Source organism: Phoca vitulina, unplaced genomic scaffold (genome assembly GCF_004348235.1).
Source record: "Phoca vitulina isolate PV1807 unplaced genomic scaffold, GSC_HSeal_1.0 scaffold24, whole genome shotgun sequence".
Classification (NCBI taxonomy): Eukaryota; Metazoa; Chordata; class Mammalia; order Carnivora; family Phocidae; genus Phoca; species Phoca vitulina.
This window is the reverse complement of record NW_022589727.1, coordinates 11,794,472-11,817,007: the sequence shown is the minus strand read 5'-3', so window position 1 is coordinate 11,817,007 and position 22,536 is coordinate 11,794,472. Positions and strand designations below refer to the sequence as shown.

Here is a 22,536-nt window from a genome sequence, read left to right as displayed (position 1 = left end):
GACCCATTGTTTATAACCATAAATCTGCTAAAGGATCCTTACTGGCTTCTCCCATTCTCCACTGTTGTGCAGTTAGTCCCATTGCAATAAAAAGGTCTCCCAGATTCATCTCTGCTTGATGGCCCAGAGCATCATACTGAAAATACTGAAGCTATACATTCTCTTCTATGCCTTCATATTTTCCTTTGGATACAGACACCAAAGGAAATTTTATGTACACAGGCCACAGTCAACTGGGTGGCACATAGAAAGAAGATGTCAGCCATTTATTTTTTTAAAGCCTAAAATTCCATTTATTTGAGACACTTTATATTCTTCTCTTATATTTCTATAATTCAAATCTGAAGCAGCCTTGCACACTGTATTTCCACAAGACACAAACCATCTCCATAGCTGTTTCTGGTGCGTTTCTAGAGATAAAAATGCACACCATTAGCCAAGGACTATCCCTACTCACCGATAGAGCGCAAATTCTCATCATCCTTCCTTCTTTATTCCAAAATAATTCGAGCGCTTTGTGCAAAAATTAAAAAAAACAAAGCCACAACACAGTTTTAGCCAATGAAAAGGTCTTTGGTAAGCTGGATTGGAGAGAACCACTCCACACCACCCTGTCTCTTGGAAATCATTTCAAGCAACAACACCCTTTGTATTTCTCACATATAGAGAAACACAGGGAAAATGCCACTGTGTCCCCAAAGCCCAAAGCTCACTAGCACTATTGACAGAGGTTATATTTCAAGAGTAAAAATATTTAATTTAATGTTGTCCTAACCTTTCTATAAAAGAAAATTTTTCCAAGGTAGATAAAATTGTCACATTTCAAACCTCTGAACAATTCATGAAAACAAAGGATGAAAGCTCAGTTGTGTGTAAAAGAGTTGTAAAAGAATTTTCTTAAAGCTTATTTACTCAAGCATAGCTTTCCATAACTCTTGGTTTAAGGACTTATCTAACACACAATGAAAGAGTAAATATCTGGAGGACTACCTGATGTACTTTAAAACTTGATATCATATGCATGCTTTATCAGGTCAGTTTATATATTTTTTAATTAGGTAGATATCTTCAAATATTAGATTTGCCTTGGGCAGATGTATCCAAATACCACCTTTTTGTAACAATTTACTTTTCCCATTGTTTAAAGATAATTTCCTGCTCTCTTTCTTATAAATCTTTTCAACATATAATTCATTTATCTTCATTTTAGGATACTATGCCAGCCCTTTATTGCTCTCTCCTATGCTCCCCAAAATGCCAAACTAAGATTCTCAAAGACTAAGTGTTATTTAGAATACTTTCCACTACCAGCAATAGAGCCCATCTTGTTTCTTAATTGCAGCAATGGGGTGGTGAAGACAAGAGGCAGTCTCCAACCAACATGTATTAGCAGTTAGAGAATTGTATCAAATTCTCCAACCAACATGTATTAACAGTTAAAGAACATTCAACTACATTTTCTTTTTATGTTTGTTGATGATGCTTGCCAACTTGCAATTTTTTCATGGGGAAACTATACCTATTCTAAACTCACACTAACAAAGGGTTAGAGAGAAATGAAAAAAGGGAAATGATTTTCAGGAACATCCAGCCGCTGCTCTGGTCTTTTCCCCCTAAATTCTCAGGTTCTCAATTTCAGCTTCCTCTTAATAAATATTTATGAGGGATTCAAATGTGTTCCTCACCCATGTTATGTACTTTTTTTACCAGTGGAAATGCCATGAAGAATGAGCAAACTGTCTTGCGGTTACCCTAAAACAGTTTAGTTAATTAATACCATATATAACAGGTTCAACTGTATATTGAGGAAAGAAGTTGCGAAAATGTGGGAACAAACATACTAGTGAAATCAGAGTCTCTTTATCCTAACCTTATTTTTTTCAGAACATCTTTAAAGTTGAGTAATGCAGTTTGACCATAGGACTCCTTAAGGAGGGAAGCAGGAATCACCTGAATTAAGAGATGAGAGTTTCATTATTCTATCTCTCTCCCTACACCATCCTTTGGGCCTGATACCTTTTCACAGTGTCCTCTGCTCAAAGTGTCACCCTTGAAGTTGGTTCTGTAGTGGACCTGTGTGTGTGTGTTGTCAGTATATATAATTTTGCTTTTATGATGTTGGCAGAAGAAGAAGCCTACTAATTTTATTCAGCATGATGATAGGCCCTAACATTTTAATTATTTTTCATGTTGTGAGTAATTTATTATTCATTGGGTATCTTCCCTGTAAATCTTGTCCTCACTCTATAAGATTTTTCTTTGGTGTCCAACAAAGGGTTTCATTGCAATAAGAATCAAGGTGTGTCTATGTTCTTACCCAGAGCTCAAACAATGCCAACCTTCCAGACCAGCCCAAGAGTTTGGGGTGGGGAAACAGAGTCATTATAGAACATCTTCAATCCTCTGCGCAGACAGCACCAGAGTTATCACCCATGCCCTCCTAAAAGGGCATCTTGAAGCACATCTTGCTGCAGAGCCGAATTCAGAACCCAGAGGACCAGGACTAAAATCAAATCTCACTGGGGTTCGTGTGCAAGAGAGACTCAAAGGAATGGATTGGCTCCTTTTCAGGAACATTTGCCTTTTGATCATTTTAATGGTAAGTAGAATTTAAAGGCCTGGAAAGGAAATGCAGCCTTATCTCCTCTGTCGGTTTTCAGACTTTCTACGTGGGATTTATTCCTTTCTAAACCTGTTCCTATAAAGAGAGTTCTGTGAGTTCAGCCAGTGGTGACTTGAAAGTACTCTCCATGCTTGAGGGACCAAATGCCATAGAAAAGCAGGGGGAGAATCTGGCTAAATTAGAATTCAGTGACATCACAGACATAATCTAATTCAGATTAAATATCAGAACAATTCTAAAATTTATAGTCAGAAACAAAATTATTTTTCTATTTTCTTTTATTTATACTTAAACCAAACAGACTGCTGTCAAAATTCCCAGTGCAAATGGATTCTACATGTGTAGGGAAGTAAAGTTGGTCAAGGCCATTTCTTTTAAACAGTTATTTCCCTGTGAGTTTGTTTCAAGGTGAAGGAATGGTAGCTATGTCAAAATTACATTGTGAATAACTATGAAATATTTAAGTCATACGAGAATTTTTTCCTATCAAAAATGGCTAAAGAAAATGAAGAAAACCAAGCCATCAGGACAAGCCCTTTCTGGCATTATTAAAGCATTCCTACATTCCAGGAAAGAACCATTTAGATGATATATTTCTTTAAAATAAACATGGCATTTTGGATATTGTACTACTTTCCTCCAACCCTTGGGTGCTCAAGGCATGAAGTACTTTCCAGATAGGTATCATGCATAGCAAGTGTCCTATCCTTGAAAAAGGTAAGGCAGCTCCTAATGCCAGGGCCCTAGATAACAAAGATCAGGTTGGTCAATTCACCAATTTTCAATTAGAAAAATCTATTTTAAAAATTCAATTAAGGGGTACCTGGGTGGCTTAGTCAGTTAAGCATCCGAATCAAGTTAAGCTTGATTTTGGCACAGGTCATCTCATGATTGTGGGATCAAGCCCCGAGATGGGCTCTGCACTCAGCAAGGAGTCTGCTTGAGATTCTCTCCCTCTCTCTGCCCCTTCCCCCACTCATGTTCTCTCTCTTTCATAAAGAAATCTTTGAAAAAAATGAATTAAACTACGTTAGATTACATTAGACATAAGTCTATCGATGTTCAGAACAATTCAATCAACACAGTTAAGAAAAATTAAAGGGAATGATAATAGGAGGGGATCATTGAAATTGTACATATTTTTTTTCAAAGCAAATAAATGCAAATACCCTATTGCTGGCCTCACCTCAGTCTCCCAGGAATGTCCACAGTGATGCTATGATATTAGCTTGGAAAATGATTCTCACCATATTCAGGCAACTGGCATTATATGGGACTCATCTGTACATCAGTTCTAAAAGGCAGAGGACAGCCGGGCTAGGGAGATATGGGAACACATGGCCATCCAGTTGGCCCAGCAGGTGCCATTCTTCGGGGCTTCACAGTTTCCACGAGCTTCAAAAGCAGTGCAGGAGCCTAACACTGCCAAAGGGCACACAGCCCAAGCTTGGAAGCGAACAGTGGTAGAACATTCCATTCTCTAAGTTTGGGAGACAGATTATTAAATAAGATCATTTTTGAAAAATATTTGTAAACTGAAAAACTCCAAAAAGAAGTGTAATGCTCTGTTACAATGATCATTTTTATTTATGTTACTAAAGGAAAAGGAAAGAATCTGATTTAATTTTTAATAGAAATTAAGAATCATCCATATAGGGGCACCTGGGTGGCTCAGTCAGTTAAGTGTCTGCCTTTGGCTCAGGTTATGATCTCAGGGTCCTGGGATCGAGCCCAGCGTCGGGCTCCCTGCTCAGCGTGGAATCTGCTTCTCCCTCTCTCTCTGTACCCCGCCACTCATGCTAGCTCTCTCGTTCTCTCTCTCTCTCAAGTAAATAAAATCCTTATTAAAAAAGTATTTCAAAAAAAGGGAATCATCAGTGTAGACCTCTTGTTATACTTCTGTGGGTTATCTTCATGATTTTAAACTCAGATAAATCTTTTGTTTTTGTAAGGAAAACTGATTGCATGCGTCTAGATTTTAAAGGCTACTTCTGAGCACTAAATTTTGCCTCCTGTTCTCTGCACAGGCATGTTTTATGACAATATTATTTAATTGAAGAGTTAATTTTTCTTCTCCTTGATCTTGAAAGAGTATTATATTTCAGATTCTCAGCATCTCTTTTTGGTAGTATTGCTTTATTACTCTTACTACTTTTCATGTTTCTGATGCTTAATTTCTCCCTACTCCCCACTGATACTACAGTATTTGTGTTTTACATTTCTTGGTAATTGTGATAGATTTAAGGTCTTTTCTAATAGATTTCTAATAGAGCTTTTAACATATCAAATAGTAACGTCTGTAATTAGAAGTAGAAACTTCTAGCATATCTCAAGATTGGAATAAGTTAGGGTAAAATCAGTATAATATTATGGATGTTGTGGAAAATAGGCACACCTACTTGCCTTTCACTTCTTGAACATGAACTCTGCCCTTTTTTCATTAACTAAATCAAAGGCTATCTGGGCATCACAGCAGCTTATGCTAATGAGGGTGGGGCAGCTTCTCAGAGATGGCTACTTTGTGTCATCTCTATCTCAACCACAAAGAGCACTTTAAACAAGATTTTGACTGACATGATCTATAAATGGTACCCAAAACTCTAAGCTACAATAGGGTGTCTCATTTTATCACGTGAGCCCTTTGGCATCGTCCTCCTAAGGACGTTCACCACATTTTGCTTAAAATGGGTTGCGGTGGTCAGGTACAGTCAAAACTGAACTGGGACTCAGAAGCCTCAAGGGTGAGTCACAGCTTCCCCTCAAAGGGGCTGGATAACTTTGGTCAAAGTACCCAACCTTTCAGGGCCTCATTGTGCCCCGTGTCAGGACACACTGTTAGACATGATGTCATGAAGCTTCTGCCAATGCAGAAACTGAAATCCTTTAATGACCTATATTGAAGAGTCGGGTAGTAGAAGTTCATCTCTGGCTCCCAAATATTATTTTCATAACTTTAGTCAAAGAATCTAAAGATTTAGGTCATGCTGTGGATTGTATAAGTTTTACTAGGAAAGAATCACCTAAGACAGAACAGTTATTAGCTGTGAGAGACCTATATTTTATCAAGTTGATACCATAAAAAAAAACGCAGCCAAGTAGCTCTTATCAGATAAGAATTTTTGTGCATATATGGTGATCATTCCTGCTACATATGAAATGTAAACATTTCAACTAAGTCTTCTCCGTCTTGGAAAGTAAAGAAGGTAGATGGCTAAAGCATATAAATATTATCTTACTGTAAATTGAAAACAGACATCAGAATTTAAAAACATATTTAGAACTAACCAAGCCACTTACCAATTTAGTTCTCACATAAAACAATGTGATTCTGCCATATAGAACAGAAATTTGTTTTATTTTATTGTCAGGCAAATCTCTAGGAGTATAGACTTATGGGAACACCACCACCAACAACAAAAAAACACCTTATCTGATTTTGTTTTTCACTTGTGCTAACCAGAATGCCCTAGATAACATTAAATGACTGGTTTTAGTACTGCTTGTCACAGAAACATTGATGTCCCAATTGGGCCAATGCTGTATCCCTTCCATGCTTCTTTTATATTGTCTATTACATTCCAATATCTTTTCTCAGTTACTGGCTTTCCTCCTTCTTTCAACACGTAACACCAAAGGTCACATGGAAGCAAATCCCACCTCTATTATTTTTGTTGTTGTAAATATAAGGAAATACAATATATATTTTAGTCCCAGTCGGCAAATTTATATTTTTGCCTTCAGATTCCTGCAGACTACATGTTGGACTAAAAAAAAAAAAAAAAAAAAAAAAGTTATATCCCAAGAGATATCTCGTATTATCATCATAACATGGCCCATAATTTTACTATAGTCTTCTCAAGAATATCTATCTGTAGAGCTATAGGATAAAAATCCTGCTCCAGGGCGCCTGGGTGGCTCAGTCGTTAAGCGTCTGCCTTCAGCTCAGGTCATGATCCCAGGGTCCTGGGATCGAGTCCCGCATCAGGCTCCCCACTCAGTGGGAAGCCTGCTTCCCCCTCTCCCACTTCCCCTGCTTGTGTTCCCTCTCTTGCTGTCTCTCTGTCAAATAAATAAATAAAATTTATAAAAAATAAAAAATAAAAAATCCTGCTCCAAAAATACTTCATGCCTCTTGAGATTCTATGATGTTTCCCCTTTTTCAAAGATATTTCTCTTTTTAAGAGAACTCTTCAATCCTGATTACATAGTCTTCTGACTCTTTGTTAGTCCCTAAGTATCCAGGCAGGAGTTCCTTACAAAGTAATGAAACTATTGTTTGAGCTGCCGGGACATTTCCTTCCCTTTCCCAAGTGGGAGCACAGTTGGAATATTTCATGCACAGGGAGCACCTCTGATGAGAGGGTTTGTGGAAGGAGTGATTGGAGTGAAACCTTCAGATATTACCTGCATGAGAAGTATTTGCCTTTCTTTCTACATGGAAAATTACACGGCTTACAAACTAAAATGCCACTACTCGATATACCTTCAATTATAAACAAAAGTGGTATAATTAGGCTTGTACTTGGCATCTCTAACATACCTCTGTGTGGATACCAATGGCTTTACACAATTATTTTTATAAGTATTATTCAGAAGAGAACTGCTTATTAATAAGTTAGTCCTAGGTGTGCAAGTGACTTCAAAAACTGACTTCAAAAAGGTAAGTCACAAAAATTAAAAATAGCCTTGTTCAGTAGCTACTGCTTTAAATCACTCAGTATGTAAAAGAATCATGTGTAGTCTAATATTGCAGGAAGCACACATAATGACTTAGATTCCAATATCTTGTATAAAAATCATCCTATTCTCTCTAGGAGAAAGTACTGACAAAGAAAAACAGGCCCAGGAAAACTTCAGCAATTTGCCAAAAGTTAGATGGTTACAGAATATTGTCTATCCTTTTATTCTCCCTAGAACAGGTACATCATTACAGGTTGGAACTCCCACACAAAGGATAGTACTTGTTCCATAATATTTTATTAGTGAAAATTTTTAAATAATGAATGGGTTTCATTTCTAATTTATCTTTCTTACCAAGTCACTTCACCATATTTCCCACCTATATGCTAATGGACCACTTTAATGTGGCTAGTGAGCTTGAAGGTTTAAAATTGAGACAACCGGGGCACCTGGGTGGCTCAGTCGTTAAGCGTCTGCCTTCGGCTCAGGTCATGGTCCCAGGGTCCTGGGATCGAGCCCCGCATCGGGCTCCCTGCTCGGTGGGAAGCCTGCTTCTCCTTCTCCCACTCCCCCTGCTTGTGTTCCCTCTCTTGCTGTGTCTCTCTCTGTCAAATAAATAAAATCTTTAAAATAAAATAAAATAAAATAAAATAAAATTGAGACAACCATGGAGTTGGATCTTGGGGATTCGGTCTGCCACCGCATTCCCATTTTACTGTCTTACACTAACAAAGCACTTTACAGTTAACAAAGTCATTTCACACACATAAAAGAAGTCCTCAGGGATGAAGAGAAGTATCCTCGTTTTACAAATAAAGAAATTTTCAGGGCATAAATAATTCATAAATGTACCATAAGTGGTACAGTTATCAATACTACATGTCCAAAACTTTATCCACTGTTCCAGCACTGACTCCTTCCCATACCTGGGCGGATGCTCTATCCTATCCATGCTTCTTCGATAGTGCCTATACGATGCCCATCTCTTTTTATACATCTCTGCTTTCCTCCTTCTTTGAATGTGGGAACCCCTTCTGGGCAGATACTCCGTCTTAGTCTTCATCACATTCTTGGAGAGTAAGTAGCACAGGCGCATACGTTTTAGCTTCTGAGGAGTTCTTATATTGCCAGAAAAAGTCCTTTTCATGTTACTTCCACTGATGCAATTTATGGTAAAGACATCCAAAGGAAAAAGGAAGATGGGAAACCCTCTCATCAAACTAGGCCACAGAGAGCATAGCACACTCAGCATACCAAACATCTCTCTGGGTTATTTCTGCTCCCTCAACTGCACGTGCCTCTAACACCCTTTTTCCTGTATTCTGCCATTACGGCAACTGGTTCAAACCTCTCCATTCTGTGTGATGTCTTTTAGCCAGGCTCTCAGGTCAAACCACACCTTAGCATGATGTGTGACCTACATAGGCTCCAAAAAGGCGACTTTTATAGGCAAGGAATTTCTGCAATTAGCCAGGAACCCATAACTATCCTGCACAGTTTAATTGAGGTTCATGCAGGTAGGCTACTACATGCAATTTAGAAAGATGATGTCATTTCATGTTTCTTCCAAAACACCTATTCACAGGTATTTCCTGGAAAGTGAGGAGTCTCCTGACAGGGCTCATGATTTTGTAGGGCTTAAGAATAAAACCCACAGTTCGTTCAGTAACACCTGCCCATAAAGGGACAGGATTTGGAGAGTATGGCTATTAGGACTCTCATCAGTAGAGCCAGCTGAGCAGAAAACAGAAATACCAGAAGTGTACCATCCCAGTCAGGCACAACGTAAGTTCTCCTAGATAAGAACCCTAGGATCTAACATTGCAACTTCCCCAAACTAAAAAAAAAAAAAAGTCAGAGACATTTACACCTTATACTCGCAGACTCATAGGGCAACCATGGATCGTTGCTACTCTTCAACTGAGTTGGATTCTGTAGAGAGGACAAGAGCAAATAAAATAAATTCAAAACATTGCCTTTATCCCTTTAAACTGAGGACTAATCGGGTTGATGTGGCTAATTTCAAGTCTTTAAAAATGAATGACTAATACTTTTATATGATAGGGTGTGCTGTGAACATACCCTCCAAAGCACAGAAGGAAACTCTTCTTTCATTCTTCTTCCTCTTTATAAATATACTGAGCATTTACTGTGTCTATCACTTTCACACTTTTATTCTTTTTTAGATCAGAACCTGCATCAGAGAGAAGCTAGGAAATTTATCCAAGATCACACAGCTGGTAAACAAAGTCAAGACTCAGACTCAATTCTTCTGCGTCCAATGTGTCTAAACCACATTGCTTTTTATGAAGCTAAATTATAATTTAGGGCTACTTATCTTTGAGATATAAATTATTTGACTTAGATACAGACTTAAGAAACTTGATACCAGCTTAATTGCTGCTACAACAATAATCTTCATTTGGGGCACCAATATCTCTGATGTACATGATCACTTCAGAGGGTACAAGTGTACAGATAGTCCTAAGTGAATCATTTACTAGATCTTCAGCTCTCATATATATATATATATTCTTTCCTGAAGTCAATCTTATGATCATGCACCTGAACTTGAGGTATCAATCTAGTTGTCCTCTCCCAAATCTCCCTTTAAAAAAAGTCACACCTCTCAACAAATATTATTATGTTGCACTGCAGTGGATTATAAAAGTATCTGGGGGCACTGAACCAAGGGATAATTCAAAGTATCTATGTCAGTATTGAGAAAAAAATGACTCTAAAACTCATGAAGTGTCTTCTTGCAAGTCATATGATTTTCAATTATTTATTTTCAACAATATTAAAAGAGGACCCGATAGAATTGTCAGCATATAGGTCATTTTAAAAATCATTTTTAATGATAGATGAAATATTATTAAACATTCTCAAGAATGTAAAATACTATAAAAATGTTTCTTTTCATGGCAATGTTAGTGTTTAAAATTATCTGCAGGATCACTTATAAGAATATGAAATCCAAAGATTTATTTTGGAAATATAAAGAAAGAAGATGCATGTAAAATTTTGTTCTCTTAAATTTTACACCTGTATTCTATTTCTTAAAATATTTTTAAACACTAAATGCCTCTGTCAGATTCATTATTAGCAATAAATTCCAAATAGTTACTCAGCAAAAATAAAATACCTATTTTGTCCTACTTTTAGATCAGAATAAGACTTTCACTTACAACACATATCTCCATGTATACTTCCCATAAATGCACAACTTGAAGCACAATAAATCTCCATAATCATTGATGTTATATTTTCATCTAAAGTCTGTATATATAGTAGAACTAATTTTATGAAGACCAAGGGATAAGAGGCAGGGGAAGAACAGTACTAAATTACAAATATTATTTTGTCTTCTTTTTTTTAAACCCCCACTTTTTCTGAAAGGTCTACATCTCACCCAACTATTTACAAAGTAAATACAGATTATAAACAAAGCCAACTTCTAGATTTCAAACCAAGTTTATATATTCCATTTTTCTTAAACAGAGTTTTGTGACAAAGATCAAGTCTAATAAGACTTTAATCATCCCACAGAGCCATCACATGGCCCTGTAGAAGGCAGTCCCCTCTAGCTATTTTATCACAGTGCCAATGTATATGTAAGGAGTAGAGTTCAATTCACTGCTACCCAACTGGTTTTCTAATCTATCATCTATCCATTTGTACAAAACCATAATTTAGTCACATTGACACTAAAAGTCCTATGGTACAAATGCATGATATACGAGTTTAGTCATGCCTTCAGATACTGCTAATCAAATAGTTATTTTCCCATGTGCGTTTATCATACTTATAATTAGATTAATGCTTTACAGATAAGGTAAAAAGTTGAAAAGAAATCTCAGAAAATTACCATTTAAGGTACATGGGAAGTCTAAGAAATCATTTAAATTTGGAGAGAGAAAATTCTCCACAAGGTAGAAGTGTGTCTGAGTGGACGTGGAACACAGCCCACTCATTCCAAGGCTGCTCCAAGTTCAATGCTTAATCAAGAGTAGGGATAGTGAGTGATCACATGCATATCATGAACCAAAAGAAAAGGATATCAAAAGCCACTGTAAAACAATTTCTTTCAAAGAATTATGTGGATTATTTCATACATCTATGTATCTGTGTATATTTTTCCTTTTATATCTTCTACATTTTCTAATAATGCCACACTCAATTTTTGCAAGGCTTAGTATCTTTATCATTTTTATAGTGATTGTCCATTCGTTTCTACAACAAATATTTACTGCATGCCTAGACACTGGGCATTCTGATAGGGGAGAGAGTAAGAACATGATCCCCAAAGTCCCAACTTTCTTGGAACATGTATAGTAATGGACAGGTACAGATAATAGAGAAGTAAATGGATAGCTTTTCAAAATAACTTCGGACACTGAAAAATGCTAGGAAGACTCCTACAGAGGAAGATGTAACAATGATGGATTTGACAACCATTAACGGAGTGGTGGTCATGGATGCTGACTGAGCGTGGAGGTCAGGAAGTCAGGGATGTCTCACTGAGAAGGGAACTGAGCCAGTGCTTTGAAAATCAAAGTTTGAGCTTTCCAGGCAGTGACTCAGTAACCTGAGACAAGGGAGCACTTGGGTCCTGGAAGAACAGAGAGCAGCAGAGACAGAGATAAGGGATAGAGTTGAGAGATCGGCAGAGCCAAATCAGATAGAGCTTCTTTGCTATGAAGGCGGTGTAAATTCCATTCTAATGGCCCTGGGAAGTTGCCTTGAGAGTTTTAAGCAAGGGAGTGACTTAATCCAATTTGTGCTTTAAAAAGCCTGCCTTAGCTATTAAATCATTTTTATTTGGCCCTTGCAAAAGATCTATGATGTAGCCCATATATATATAATATCAGATTTAAATAAGGACTTTGTATTTGGTAACTTTTTCAATCTTAAGAGAATTGGGGATAACCAGTTAGGAAAGAATCTTAATGAGAAAAGATTTGGTACTCCTAAGGAACATATATAAAAGCTATACATTATACTCCACAATAAATATGTTTGTACAATAGTTTTCTTTTTTCTTTTTTTTTAAAGATTTTATTTATTTATTTATTTGAGAGAGAGAGAGAGAGAAACAGCATGAGAGGGGAGAGGGTCAGAGGGAGAAGCCGGCTCCCCGCTGAGCCGGGAGCCCGATGCGGGACTCGATCCCAGGACTCCGGGACCATGACCTGAGCCGAAGGCAGTCGCTTAACCAACTGAGCCACCCAGACCCCCTGTACAATAGTTTTCAATGGAGGTACAATTCATTAGTTAAAAATAAAAAAGCTTCTATGCAAGCAAGAAAGATTTTCCAACCGTCCTTTAAAATTAGCACAACACAAATGCAATGACATGATTGTCTATGTAGAAAATTGAAAAGAATTGACAAAACAACTCCTGGAACTAATAAGCAATTACAACAAGGTTGCAGGATACAAGATTAATATACAAAAGCCAAATGCTTTTCAGTATACCAGCAATGAACAAATGGAATTTGAAATTTAACACACAGTATCATTTAAATATCCCAAAATTAAAATTTTATATATAAATCTAACAAAATATATACAAAGGTGTACATGAGAAAATCTACCAAATTCCGATGAAAGAAATGAAAGAAGAATTAGAGAGATATTCCATGTGTGAGAAAGAGAGAAGACAGTGCAGGAAAGGGAGAAAATAGAGACTAGTGGGCAGCTGAAGATGAGGAACAAGAACCTTTAACAGTGGGCTCTGCGCCAAGTTCACCAACCTTCTGGCATCCATCAAGGAAGGCCGTGCTTCTAATTACATTAACCTCCCACTGGAAGACAGTGCCTGACAGTCTCATGTCAGATTTAGTCTGTAGCACTAACTAGTCAGTTCTCTGTTACCCTAATAACCCAAAGACCTGAATGGAAGACACCTGTTAGAGTGATACATTAGGCAACCTTCACAATGTATGACGTCTCTATGTATTCACTGATGTGGAACTTTACCACAGTAATCATTGAGTGCAAAAAACATATTACCAAATGGCATATTATAACTCCTTTTAGGTTAAAAAAAAATATTACAACTTGTATATGTATGTGTTTGGGGAAGAAGAAGAAGAAAAAAAGCCTGAAAAATTTTTTCCAAATATTAATAGTGGTAATCTCCAAGTAGTAGGATTTAGTGTGATTTTTACTTTTCCTCATACCTTCCAGAATCATCTAATTTTCTAACAACAAAAAAACACCTAAGCCCCAACAGGCATTATTTATTATGAAATAAAACATCCTTTGCAATCAAATAAAACCAGCTTCTATTAAATACTGAACTTTTGGGACCCTTGGGTGGCTCAGTCGGTTAAGCGTCTGCCTTCAGCTCAGGTCATGATCCCAGGGTCCTGGGATTGAGTCCCATATCGGCTCCTTGCTCAGCAGGGAGCCTGCTTCTCCCTCTGCCTGCCGCTCCCCCTGTTTGTGCCCTCTTTCTCTCTCTCTGACCAATTAAAAAAAAAAATCTTTAAAAAAATCAATAAAAACTGAAGTTTTTTTCCAGGTCTAGATCTTTTGTTAATGTCTACTAAAAGTACATGTTAGGGAGAAAGTGAATTAAGAGGAAACACTATGCCCCACTGCCAAATTTCTAATCTGTGTTTTTCCCCTTTCTGGACTCAGGTGCCATTCCAAATCCCCACCAGAGCCCCACTCCCTCTTATACCCCCCTACACACCTGCAGGCCTGCTCTGCATCCTCTCCCAGTCAGTCTCTCTCCAGTCTCTCCCTGATTTCACTCTGCTCCCTGACCCACTGGAGTTCACCTTAGTACCTTATCACCTCTCTGAATCTCCCATCTGCCTTGGTAACAATCCCCAGCTAAAGGATAGCCCTCACATTCCTTCTCTTCCTGCTCCCAGGCTGCCAAGTTCTATTAGAAAAAGCACAAAACGGATGGGCTGCACATCATATTCTTGCTTCCTCATCTCAACTAGTCTTCAAACTCTTCAACAACCATAGACTAAGAGTTGGTTTCCTCTGCTTCTAACTTTCGGAGCTCAAGTGTTCCTAACCTGAGAATGCGAGGTGGAACTACTGCTCCTGATTTGAGGCGTTTGTTGGCTTCCCGTCACTTTCGCTCACCTCTCCCCATTCTTGCTCATTCCAACTCCACAAAACGGTGGTATGATTTTTCTCCGGTTATACCTCAAAATGATTTTCTCTCTTTATTCTTCTATTTCAAAGGAAGAAATAGTCTACCTCATTACCCAATCTCTTTTACTCACAGTTTTGATCCAGCCATTCCTATCCTCTTTTAGTCACAGTTGTAACTGTTCCTTGATGTGTTCCTCCTGCTCCCCTCCCTTTATCCTCTTCCTCTTATCACTCTTTCTCCACAAACCCCTTTTCCTCTCCCTTTAAACTATATATTTGGTCATGATTTCCCAACATAAAAAATATGTCTTGATCTAATTAACTCCTCAAACTGCATCCTACCTCCCACATTTTTTTTATCTCCTAACTTGAAAATGTAATCTCTGCTTGCTATTTCCACTTTTTCAGTAACTCATCCCTTGACTCTAATTTGGCTTATGCCACCAGCAGAAGTTAGCAATGACTGCTTGCTTTAAGATCCCACGACCTTCTCAGTTCCCATTCACCTTGACCTTGCTATGCACATAAATCATTAAATATTCCCTCTTTGTTTAACTTCTTATCACCTCACTCCACTCATTCTGCTTCTTTTCTTGCTACTTTTCCACCTACTTATCCAATCTCTCCTTTCTGAAGTCAGTTTCCTCACCAACCCACCACAACCACCACAATCGCTGCCATTTCTTAGCATTCTGACACTGACAGAATGTGCTGTGCACCCACAACCCTGGTGCCTTGATCTCTCTATTCCCCTAGTCTCTCAGAGCCCTTGGCTTTTAGACTTCCTCCTTCCGTACACTGCACAAATGTCAGCATCTCCCATAAGATTCTTTTCCCTGCCTACTTCATTTACTTTAAACCATTTCATGTAATATCTTCATTTCCTTTAACTTTAAATAGCACTCTCTTTGGAAAATTCTACTTCTTTAGCTTTGATATCTATCCCAAATTTTAGAATCACATTAAAAATAAATAAAACAAACATCAGTCACCCTCTCGCTGCAGTGACACTCTCCTGCTGAATTTTCTGTTTCTATTGTCCCTGAAAGCCAAGCTTACACCACCAGAACCATCTGACCCTTCCTCCCCTGGCACCCCATGGTCCATAAGCCCTATCTGTCCTTTGGGAATGTCTCTGTCCTCTCTCCTTTCCAGTGCCACTTCAGCATAGTTAGAATAGTTGTTGTTCTATGTCCTACCTAAGCAATTGCTAATTCCTAAGTGTCTCAACTTCAAGTGTTTTTCCTTTAAAATCTACCTTTTGTATCAATGCCATGTTTTACACACACTGCTTCAGTCACTCCTAGTCTCTTATCCAATAAAGCCCAAACTCCTTAATCTGGTATATAAAACACTTCAGGATCTGTCTCCAAACTGACATTCCAAGCCTTGTTTCCCATGTCTCCTTAATACTTCTTCTATCTTCCAGCTAATAATATTAGTTATCATTTCTGGAACATCCTTGACACCTGTGCTCATGTTTTATTCTGGCTGAAACTTTCTTTTTCATCAATTCCTCTTGTCAAAGCAGCTTCATCCTGCAGAACCCCTTTAGTCCCTACTTTCCTACGAGGCCTTACCAAAATTCACTTTGAACACTTAAGCTGTCCGCTATACCCTTCCACTGAGCCCATGGGTGACTCTGCTGAAGCCATGTATCCTAACCTGCCTTGCTGTAATTAAGCGTCTTTCTTCCCTAAAAGTTTAAAAGCCTTTGGAGCGCAAAAAGTCTATTATTTATTTTGTATTACCCATGTTTATTCCATATTATGAACAAAATGCATATTTAAGAAATGCATTAATAAAAGAACATTGTCAATGGTTTTATGATACTGCTTCCTTTAATTATGCAAATTTTTGCTAACGTTGTACCTTCTGTAACAGGTGCTGCTGGAAGTAAACAGCAAATTTATCATTGAGGTAATGTATAATAAAACTATTTTCTCAATTTAAAATTGAAAGAAAAATGGAATTTTGTAATGCATCGTCTATCAAATATCAGAATATTTGAAATCATAATCATCTAGATAAAAGGTAAGAGAAAGAACCTCTGCCAAATTGAAATAGCAATGGTAAAACCCATACTCCCAAATATCCATGTTTTCAGGCATAGTTTGTGACAGCTCAATGTCATAGTAACTCCTACTTTTCAAACTATATTAGTAGTTTATCCATACATTTCCCAACTTAAAGCAAAACAAAAGAAGCGCAATAACACGTTAGGATGGGAAGAGGTTTTTTAGACGGTTACATCATCAAGAAAGACAACTGGTGATCTATCAATGAGGGAAAGATAGAAAAGTAAAAAAATATGTAATCATAACTAAGTAGAACAACAGAGAATCTGGTGCCAGTTAGAGTGGGGCTCAGGAAATAAAGCAACCATCCTCGATCTCTGGGAGGGCTTTACTTTATTACAGTAGTTAAACTTTCGTTATGATAGTCCCAAATCATTGAAGAAAACAAAATTTCTTTTCTAATCTCTGTTGACAAAATAGAGAATATGTGGTACATTTCAGGAAGTTGTATCAAAATGGGAGGAAAATGTACATGCTTTGGTTCTTGAAAGGATAAGCTCCATTCACAGGGAACATTTCCTTCCCACAAAGTGCTGATTAAATGAAGCCCTAGCTTAAACAAACCTACAATCATCTGTGTCTCAAATAAGTACCTTAGGAGTTACTTAAAAATTTATATATATACATATATTTATACATATAAATATATGCATACATTTATACATGTATACAAATGCTTATGCATGTAGTAACATTTCTAAACTCTTGAATACTATAAAATTCTTAGACATCCTCCAACAAAAGCAACATAAGACTACAAAGAGAAAAACATATAGCAAGCAGAGATACAAATGGACAACATTGAGAAGTCACAGAGTTGTCCATGGGATTATTACAAGTACCATCAATTCAGTTAAAATACATATTCTTCTAATCCTACAATAATATATCTGGATGCTTAGCCAGAGTGGTGTCCTTACCAACAGAAAAGAAAAATCCCTTCCCTCTTTTAGGTGAACATACTCACCAGCACAACTTTCCTTTTGCATAGGACGTACTCACTGGAACGCTAGTAGTCTTTTAAACTCAGGAGACCAGAAAGCCTGGTCAGAGTTCAATGAAGGGTGACGTAGGCAAGGCCTCCACGTTTTGAGGACAGATTGAAAAAAGAAAAATCATAACATATCCAATATAAGACATTGTGAGCACCACACATAGCTAATGAAATTTGTTTCACTAGAATCATATAGTTAGAAGTGAGATGGATTCCAAAAGAAGTAGGTAGGCAGGTGACTGGCTATACCTATCTAGAGTCACGAAGTGTTTACTAAAAACACTTTCTGTGTTCCTCAAATTCAATACCATTGCTTCTTCTGGGTGCACCTTGTAATGTTGAATAAATATCCTTCCTAAGTAAATGTTGAATAAATATCCTTCCTGAGTAAAACTGTACTAACACTGTACAAAATGTGAACTATTTTGCATAAGGTGAAAGAATTAGACATTGAAAATGGCACTACAAAATGGCAGACCGTCAGAAGACAAAAGCGGGAGTGGATCAAGTTTGCTGCTGCCTGTCGAGAAGGAGAGGACAACTCCAAGAGGAATCCGATTGCCAGAGTAAGTGATGAAATAAACAGGAGCATGCTGTGCTGATAACAAATGATTTTGCAGGGCAGGAAAGCCCTCAGACGTTTTGGAGATTGGCAGCCTTCACTACTCCATAGTGATTTAGGAAGATGAGTGACATGTATTCAGTCATCTGCTCATGTTGCTGAGGCACTGTTCTGAATATCACCTTTGGGGAACTGATACAGAGCAGAGAGTCTTTGAGTAATCCTAGAAGAGAGACCTGGATCTCCAGCACAACTGGGCTTTATCTACTCATTTGTGTTCTGCTTATCTGTCTTATGTACATGTTATAGGAAAGGTAGGCATGGAGTAATAATCTTCTGACTATCCCTCCCCCAAATCAAAGGTTTACAGTATTGATTAATTCTCTCCAAGAAAAAAAAGAAAGTGTCAAAAGTTCCCACTAGATTCCTATATCCAGAAATTAGGAGAGACTTAAAAAGTATTCCAAATAATGGTAATTAATAAGGAAGGAGAGTTAAGAAAATGTAGTAAATTGATCCATGAAGAATGGGATCCACATTAGCAGTATCACTAGCTTTTTCTGGGCATCTAGGCCTTGCCCCACTAGTGAAATCAGTAGAGCGATCAACCAGAATTCTCTCCTGAAAGCTTTACATTTATACATTGTTTAAATGTATATATAAAGTTTTACATAAATATAGTAAGCATCAGCAGTGATGTGACAAATACAATCTCAGCTCAAGAAGAGATTATATACTTTCTCTGGGAAGTTTTCAGAATTTGGGAAATTTTTGGAAAGCTTTAAATAATTATTGTTTCCTTTCGACTCACAGTTATAGCTTTATGTTCCTTCACTCTCACTGCACAGCATATTCTTTTCTTTTTATTGCATTTGGAGGATTTCCTGGATTTTCATCTATATAAATAAAATCTCTGGATTAGAGTGGAGCTAATCCAAGTTGTATTTCCAGTTGTCTTCATTTAGTTGTGGCTATTTGGGTCACAAATCTTAGTATTTTACTGAATGTTCCATCTTCAGTATACAGGTGAGATTTCAAAATTTAAACTATCTTTGTTTAAAATTATGAGCAATAGATATAAAACTATTAAAACAAAACCTATATGGCAGAATATTTGCTATAAAATCAATTTGGCAGATGAATGAATGATATGGTAGGTTTCAATTCAAAAAATTATTGCCTGTATCTCTAAACACTGTGTTTCTCTTCTGGTTTTCTTAAGTTATCTAGAATTTTGATTACATCTGCAACTAAAGTCTAGTCAAGGTACATATCAAAATGACTCAATCTTTTAACAAATACTAAAGATGGTGATTTCTTCTGTCAAACTCTTTATATGCAAAGAAAATCAGAGAATTGAACAATGTGTTGTTAATAATAACAAATCCAGCATCAAGCATGTATGTGCCTTATGCCAGGCATTGGGGTGGGGTGTATGCATGTTACCTCATACAATCCCCACAACAAAATTAGGATGTAGGTGGGATTATCTCATTATATGCTGATACGTGGCAAATTTAAGTGAACTTTCCATGGTCACACAGGCCTAAATCATGGTGCCAGGTTTCAACCCAAAGCCCATCTGGCTACAAAGCTATTCCCTTCTCATTCTATTATCCTCTGCAGTTCGTGATCTGCTTTGAATAAGATCACAGTCCTAGCCATTTTCTTTATAGATTCGATCAGACTGTGAAGCGAACCAGAAGATTACATACCGCATCTCTGGGGTAGGAATTGATCGACCACCTTACGGAGTGTTCACCATTAATCCTCGGACTGGGGAAATTAACATCACTTCAGTGGTGGACAGAGAGATAACTCCACTTTTCTTGGTAAGTCACAGCAGTGTGTTTTAATTTATGCATTTTCTTTTTCTTCCCCTTTTAAAACACAGTAAAGCTGAAACCAGACAAAGGGATCAAAGAGATGAAAAGAGTATGAAAACATAAGCTTATAGTTCAAGAGTGTCTGTCTGGCGTGTTGCATTGGTATGCCATCAAATGTCTTGATAATGTTTAAATTAATAAACTGTAATATAGTCTGAATTCACTAAGTAAATTGTTTCTTTGCATATTTCCTGAAATATTTTTGAGCATGTTACTTAATTTCCTTTGATGGAAAAAGACAATTTTTTCCCCAACTCTCCACAGATCTATTGCCGGGCTCTGAATTCACGGGGTGAAGATTTAGAAAGACCTCTTGAGCTTAGGGTCAAGGTTATGGACATAAATGATAACCCTCCAGTTTTTACACAAAATGTGTACACAGCCAACATTGAAGAAAACAGTGACGCAAGTAAGTAGATGACAATCCTCTGCATTATACCACATTGATTTCTCTTGGCCAAAAGCTGTAGGAAATTGTCATACAGGTAGTTTAAAGATCAGAAAAAGTCAAACTTGTATTTTGAACAAACCCTACAAATTCTAACTTAAAACTGACCTAGAAAAAAAAAAATTGTATCTAAAATGTTAAATATCCCCTTATTTGTGGAGGATTCTTATACATGTGATTTAGCAGGAGCTTTAGCGCCTTCCTTAAAGATGGTTACTGGCTCATGATTAACTTAATCGAAATGAGTAAACTGAAGAAGAAACCACGGATGTGGAAAAGGGCTCTATGTTGGCCTATTCCTCAAACTCTGGGCTGAAGCACACCAGAGAGTCATGAAGGGTGCATCTCTGACAGTACCCATTGGGTTGGTCCCAGAGGGTAATCACTGGTTCTTCACAGTCTACACAGCAAGCTACATTACATTCTCTCATTTTTTTCACTTTTTCTATCCTGCTTAACACTTTTCTCCCTCTATCAGTTCTCCTGAACGTCTTTCCTTTCTGTGCCTGTCCTATGTTGCTATTTTCCTCTGTTCTCCCCTTTTTCCTTCTGCCTCTTTCTTTTCCCAATCCTCTAATATTCCTTTTCCTTTCATATCTATGTCTGCATGTATACCTCTAAATTAGATTTGGAGAAAAGAATAGAAAAAGAAATTTCAGAAGAAAGGCAGATAGAAAGCAAACTAGAGATACTGATGGAGGGTCAAAGAAAGAAGGATGGAGAAGTCTAGAGGAAAAGAGACAAAAGGCAAGAAATGCTGGAGGAGAGAAGGAAGAGGTAAAAAGGCAGGAGTTGAGAGGGGGTGTCTGCAGAACTCCTTCTTCAGAGACCCTAAAAACGGTGATGTTGAAAATAAGAAACACAAAATGTTTTATAACAAAGGATGGGAAGACATACAGAAGTAAAACAAAAGTTTTGTCCAAGAGAGGCCAAACAGAGAGAAGGTCTCCAAAGCCCATCATTGTTTCCTCACTAATATACTCCAGCACAACCTGATGAAGGGAAAGAAGGTGAAACCCACATGCAAACCCACACCCAAGTCCATGTCCACCTCTGCTTGGTTGCTGGTTAGCAGTCTTGTTAACACTCCCTCATGCGAGAAGAGTGAACCACAGGGCCAGGGCATGTTTTCATAAACTGTGAACTCCATGAAAACTGGCTTTTTCTATTGAAAGGGTCCCTGGTTCTCTGTGTTAGGGTTTTTCACTTTGAAACTGGGCTAGGAAGGAGAAAAACATCAGGGACAAGCCAGGTCTGGAAAATCTGTCCTGTGGGCTGATGTCCTTGAGGACTGCCTAAGATGCTTGTTCTTTGTCCCTACGAATAAGTAAGAACTTTTTCTATTCCTGTGGACAAGTCTTCTTTTCAACAGTTATATGTGTTTGATGAATCAATAAAGTACTATCATCCACCAAGGCAACCAACAGTAATTCTCTACTTTCTGGATGAATGAAAATAAAGAATATAGGTGCTCAATAAATAATCTTAAAATTGAATTTAATTAAGCTATAATGTTTCTTAAGCATTTTAAAGTAATGTCACATGACCACAGCAAAAACAAATTGATAAAATCCGTTTTTCAGCTTTATGATAAAGGCTATGGAACTTTTGATACATTAATGTTTACTCTAGTTTGCTCTTAATTTACCATTTAATCACTTAAAGAGTGCAAGTACTTTATAAACCGTAAAGGATTTTATAGAAGCAAACCATCATTATTTTTGCAATCAAGGGTGTAGCTGAAAGTTATGATACTATATTCTCATGGGAACTAAAACAAAGAAAATTCAGGGGAAGGCCAACCACTCTTTCCTCCTATGCCTGATGATTTGCTGAACTGATTCTAACAGAACCCCAAACATTCTCCACCTCCATCTTCATTTCTAGACACACTGGTTGTAAAGTTAAGTGCCACAGATGCAGATGAAGACAATCATCTGAATTCTAAAATAGCCTATAAGATCATCTCTCAGGAGCCAGCAGGTGCACCAATGTTCATCCTGAACAGGTACACTGGAGAAGTTCGCACGATGTCCAGTTTCCTTGACAGAGAGGTAAAGCCTTCTATGAATGAATGATAAGAAATAAAGAATTCCATTTTCAAAAGACAAAGATAAAATGACCTATGTATGCCCTTCCTCCAA

At 37.5% G+C, this 22,536-nt stretch overlaps 1 protein-coding gene across 1 annotated transcript in view; it reads left to right on the top strand.

Moving 5' to 3' along the window:
- Positions 1–3,960: 3,960 nt before the first annotated feature.
- DSG4 (desmoglein 4) overlaps positions 3,961–22,536 on the top strand; it is a 40,348-nt gene continuing 21,772 nt past the window's right edge. The window contains exons 1-6 of the mRNA XM_032421228.1: positions 3,961–4,086; positions 16,309–16,344; positions 17,931–18,062; positions 19,735–19,890; positions 20,209–20,353; positions 22,280–22,446. Of these exons, the coding sequence (XP_032277119.1) occupies positions 3,961–4,086; positions 16,309–16,344; positions 17,931–18,062; positions 19,735–19,890; positions 20,209–20,353; positions 22,280–22,446 (762 nt within the window). The remainder of the gene's footprint in view (positions 4,087–16,308; positions 16,345–17,930; positions 18,063–19,734; positions 19,891–20,208; positions 20,354–22,279; positions 22,447–22,536) is intronic.